The sequence below is a fragment of the Aplysia californica genome, unplaced genomic scaffold (assembly GCF_000002075.1).
Source record: "Aplysia californica isolate F4 #8 unplaced genomic scaffold, AplCal3.0 scaffold00107, whole genome shotgun sequence".
Taxonomy (NCBI): domain Eukaryota; kingdom Metazoa; phylum Mollusca; class Gastropoda; order Aplysiida; family Aplysiidae; genus Aplysia; species Aplysia californica.
In genome coordinates, this window is record NW_004797377.1 from 186,210 (window position 1) to 191,476 (window position 5,267).

General features: G+C 40.5%; 1 protein-coding gene across 1 annotated transcript in view; it reads right to left on the reverse strand.

Annotated features, from left to right (window-relative positions):
- LOC101845085 (heterogeneous nuclear ribonucleoprotein 1) overlaps nucleotides 1-883 on the reverse strand; it is a 26,827-nt gene extending 25,944 nt beyond the window's left edge. The window contains exon 1 of the mRNA XM_005095566.3: nucleotides 733-883. Within this exon, the coding sequence (XP_005095623.1) occupies nucleotides 733-743 (11 nt within the window). The 5' untranslated portion in view covers nucleotides 744-883. The remainder of the gene's footprint in view (nucleotides 1-732) is intronic.
- Nucleotides 884-5,267: the final 4,384 nt, after the last annotated feature.

A 5,267-nucleotide genomic window follows, 5' to 3' on the forward strand; every position in this document is an offset into this window, starting at 1 on the left:
CGGGTGAGAATAGCCTACCTACGGTGGCAAGTCTCACCCGGGGTGAGAGGTCGATCGTATTTCTATTCTCACCCCGGGTGAGAATAGCCACTTCCGGACAAGAATCAGAGTCCGAATAACATTTTTTCATATTCGGACTCTAGTCACTTCGTAATTTATGTGTACGAACTTCAACGTCCACATATCAGTTTGCCCTATTTTTTTATTGGTTGCCGAGTTTCATTCGGGGCATTCTGTTGAACATAATTTATAAATTGTGACGTCCAAATTCAAATAAGTATAGAATTGGTTAGGAAATAGAGAAGACCGAGGTTGACAAAGTTAGTCACCTACGCTTCGGCCAGGTCCACAAAATCGCCCGCAAACGGGGACCCCCAAATTTTCGCCGCACGGGAAAGCCCGATTGGCATTGCAGGAGGACTTCCGTAACGAGCGACCACTATGTCACACTAGTCTAGATTAGGCTAAAGTTTAGGACATTTAAAACTTCAAATAAGACCTAGATATATCTAGATTCAAGATCTGTAAGCTTTCATATCTCGCAGAGATATGGAACATCTTGACGAGACCCCAAGAAGCCAAAACTGCTGGGCACGATGACCATTAATGGCATGCGTACTACAGGACTCCCTGAGCCGCCCTAAACTGGGTCTACTCTGTTGAACAAATTTATAAATTGTGACGTCCAAATTCAAATAAGTATAGAATAACAGTGTAAAATGAATTACTTACCCAGCTTCCATTTCTACACAGCTGTTTGGGTAGACAAAAAGCAAATAAGTCTAAAATGCTTGAAATTATAGTCTTCTTCAAGAGCGAACCGCCTTCCTCCACCGTTCGACTAAGAAAGGAAACACGCTTTCCAAAATGGCGGTAACTTAAGGAGCATCTTGGGAAATGCTGTGGCACGGTGTTGCCAGATTGTTTCAGGAAGCCACCTCGGGTTCATTTTTTTAAAAACCGCCAGAACTCTCAAATTCCCTAAAATGTCTGACACAGCCTCCATAATAACCTCATATATTACATTATATATATATATATATATATATATATATATATATATATATATATATATATATATATCTACGCTCTCTCCCGTTCCACCTCCAAATTTCTCTAATTATTTTTTTATTTGATTATTGTTAAATCTCAGCGACACAAACACACAGCACTCCAAACACACACCTTGTATGAGGTGGATTAGGTCGTGTTGTTGCAGAAAATAGAACGCGCCTAACAAAGGCCCAATGGGCGCATAGGTTACTGTGTCACTGGGGGAAAGTGTGTTGTAAACTTTCACCCCATTGTCAGGGCTAGGAGAGTGTGAGCCCTCTGTGTTATTTTTTTTTTCAAGTCTTCTACCTTTTTACAAAAGGGGTTTCATTATGGAGAGACAGTGGGAACGGGCTGGTTGATTGCTGAGCCCTAAAGACATTTGATTGGCTGTTAGGTTACTATAGTTGTAAGCGGGGACAACAGTGATTGGATAAACGAGCAAGCCGCCTTGTTGATCACTCTGTGTTCATTGCGGGCAATCAGACAGTTTCAACTGTTTTTTTTTCGTTTTTTTTCATTTGCCTTGGGATAGACTTGGGGGGTGGGGAGGGGGGCTCAAGCCCGTGAGCCCTCCACTACCCACCGCCACTCTCTCTCTCTCTCTCTCTCTCTCTCTCTCTCTCTCTCTCTCTCTCTCTCTCTCTCTCTCTCTCTCTCTCTCTCTCCATCTCCCTCTCTCTCTCTCTCTCTCTCTCTCTCTCTCTCTCTCTCTCTCTCTCTCTCTCTCTGAATGTGTGTCCCTGTGTTTCTCTGTCTGTCTGTCTGTCTGTCTGTCTGTCTCTCTCTCTCTCTCTTTCTTTCTCTCTCTCTCTCTCTCACACACACACACACGCACACACGCACACACACACTTTAGCTCTGTTACCCCAATAACATATACATTATTCATCACATTTCTATTAAACTTAAACACCTCCTTGCCTCTATATGTCTTAGCTCTGTGCCCAAAGGTAGGCCCGTGATAATTAGACGTCTTATGATGTTATCAATGAACTCTTATTATAACTTTAAGACATGTAAATTACTCGAAACAATGCGGTATTTAAATAAACCACATATATAATTTATATAAATCACAGAATGTTCGCCTCTACAGCTGAAGCGTGGGAAGATATGATAAAGGCAAAGCTGAAAAAACACTAAACAGTGCAAGATCACAATATATAGGGTCTATACATGATTTAAGTTGATCTTGACGTAAACGTCAACAAGAAGATTTGGAAAACTAGCATATAGACTGTTCCTACAGCATAAATAATAGTGGGGGGGGGGGGGTATGTTTCTTATTGACGAAAAATAACAGAGCAAAGGGAGAACCAATAAGACTTACTAGGGGGAATTATGACTATGACCAAAAAATGCATCAGAAAAAAACTTGCAATGAGGCAAAAGTAAGAAAAGAACTGCATCATAATTGTGCGTCGACAGGCTCAGGGAAACAATTGATAAACCAACTTTCAAACCTTTCTTCAAATACAATATATTGTATTTTTAGATATCAATCAATAATGTGAAACACATTGTTTTTTATGCTCCTTTTAAAGGGTGAACCAAATAAAAGAAAATGCACAGCGATAGAACAGAGCAGAATTTAAGCTGAGATTTTACTTAGGTCGGCCCTATAGAATCTAAGAATTTTTTTCTAATATCATGAACTCAATGAAATTTATTATTTAACATACATTTAACGTTGAAGGGAGCAAAGCCCACACAACAGAATGCATGTGCAACTTCATGTCTTGCTGAATCTTATAAGTTTGCTTAAACCAAGAGCCTTAAAATTTTCGCTTTAATGGGTTTTACATGTTGCTTTCTTAATTGTAATTTTTTTTGGACAAAACCAATGACTTCAGTTCTGTAAGAATGGAAATTAGTTTGATGTACCCCGGAATAAACATTATAATGTGAAATTATTAAAATTTGGTTTAGGCTAAGTTAGGAAACATCGATGAAGATTGAACTATCAAGTTAGCTGTCTGTCTTTAATGTGAGGATTATACAAGGAGAGGATGAGAGTGATCAGTCCCAAAGACCCGGGCGAATGATTTTTTTTTTTACTTATCAATTGACAATTAAGCAGCATGTAACTGTCAGCAAGAGCCTAGAGCAAGAAGCAACATCGTTCATAGAACACTTTTTGCTCGTGTTCATGAGGAGGCAAGCGGATAGCGGGCAAAATTCAGCATTAGGCCTAGGCCTAGATCTATTCAAAGTACTGCAGGAAGCCAAAGTGCTGCCAAAGCGGCAAATCAAGGACGCTCCGCCTGCGCGCCCTCTCTCGGACAATGTGATTGGCTAGGCTGCAGATAAAGACGTTGTTCTTTATCCCTTCGCGAGTATTGCCAGGTTGACAAAAAAAAAAGACCGTTTCAATAATTTTACAAGTGGCAAGTGCGTTGGCCTAGGAGGCTAGAGAGAGTGTGCTTGTGTGTAAGGCGGGGGGGGGTATTTTTTTGGTGGAGATCGTGCATTTTACATTCATCGGCAGTTGATGACCAATGCTCAAAGCTGAAGGATGGCACTTGGATTGTAGATGGGTCGATGAGAACCAATGAACCAGAAGGAAACCATTGAATTTCCGAACGCGGGGCTAACAAAAGAATGAATTTTACGATTAATGTCTGTCTTTGGCCTGGCCTACAATCAGAATTCAAAGAGGCGGGGGCCAGGGGAGTCAAACGACAAACGAACGAAATCTGGCCTGCTGCCAGTGCCGCAGTTTTGTAGAGGTGGGCAAAATCCGGATAATAATCGGATAATCCTCAAAAAGACGTTATCCGAATTCAGACTCTTAACTCTTTTTCCTGGCCCGTTTGCCGAAATGGGTGCACCTGTTTGTTCAAATGATGTTGACCCGTTTCTCAAAGCGGTTCTAACCCTTTGCCGAATTGGTTCATAGCATATTATTTACCGAAGAGATGCACTAACATATGATCCGGATTTCGCTAAAGCGACTCATTGCCCAGCCCTACAGTTTTGTAGGCTTAATAGGCCTATAATAATACTAGCTGGGCCCCCTTTCGATGAAAGGAATGATCGGTGCATTAACATCAACTGAAAGTGAAAGTCATTGGCCTATTAATACTATTATCTTTACACTCTGCTGGAATGGAGCAATACAACTTGAGAGATGCTAAAAATTAGAAGATCTAGATCTATACTCTCAAAACAAAATGCGCCTCGCATAATATCACCAGAGACACTAAAATATAATTAAATACTCTCTGATATCACTTCCGCACCGTAGATCTATTTTATAAAATTACAGAGACAGAAAAGCGATCAGCGAAATATAGAAATTTAGCTTTTTGCTGCAAAACTGTCTCAAAACTAAAAAAACGAAGGGCGCCATGCTCTGGAGAATATTTTAAAGAAGCTTTTGGCGAAAACCGCATGTCGATCGATGTAGCCATTAGAAAGCCTTTTGAATAGCAAAATTCGGCCACCACAAATAGATAATAGATAATAACATTTAATTTTTAACTTTATGGTATAGTAATTCTTACAACATTAACTGAGATTAAATGCGCTACTTGTGACACTGAATACACGTTGTCAACTCTTCCTCCTCAATAAATCATTCATATATTTAGTATTCATAGTTCATAGACTAGTCAAATGGGGCTTAGCCTACATTAATATAATGTAGGCCCTACATTACAATTTGTATTTCGGTATAAATAATATTAATTATGTAAATATCCTAGAAATGGGGACCAGAAGCTCATATCATGCAATTCCAGCATGTGGGAGGAATTAGGGCCCGCTTTGAAGGGAGCCAGGCCCTCTTTCCAACTTTTGCAACACAGTCGACTTGCATTAGGCCTATGTGCGGTCAAAAATTCGCGGCGCAACATAAAGACCTTTCCATTTTTCAACGTGCCCAGGGACTATAATGTATCAGGACGTGCCTAGTGTGTAAATTTATGAGTGAAACATACAAAATGACCGCCAACCATGGTCATCCCGAGCGAACTGCGATCATTTCTTTACAAAGGATATTAATAGTAGGGTTAGGCAGTGGGCTACCGCATGGGATGGCACATAATTTAATATGTGCTAAAAAAGAGGGGTGAAGATGGTGGGGTGGACCTGGGGGAGTAAGATGGAGAGCAGAAATTAAAGTAAAAGAAAGAGAAGTAGCCTACGTAGAGAGAGGGGAGAGAGAGAGAGAGAGAGAGAGAGAGAGAGAGAGAGAGAGAGAGAGAGAG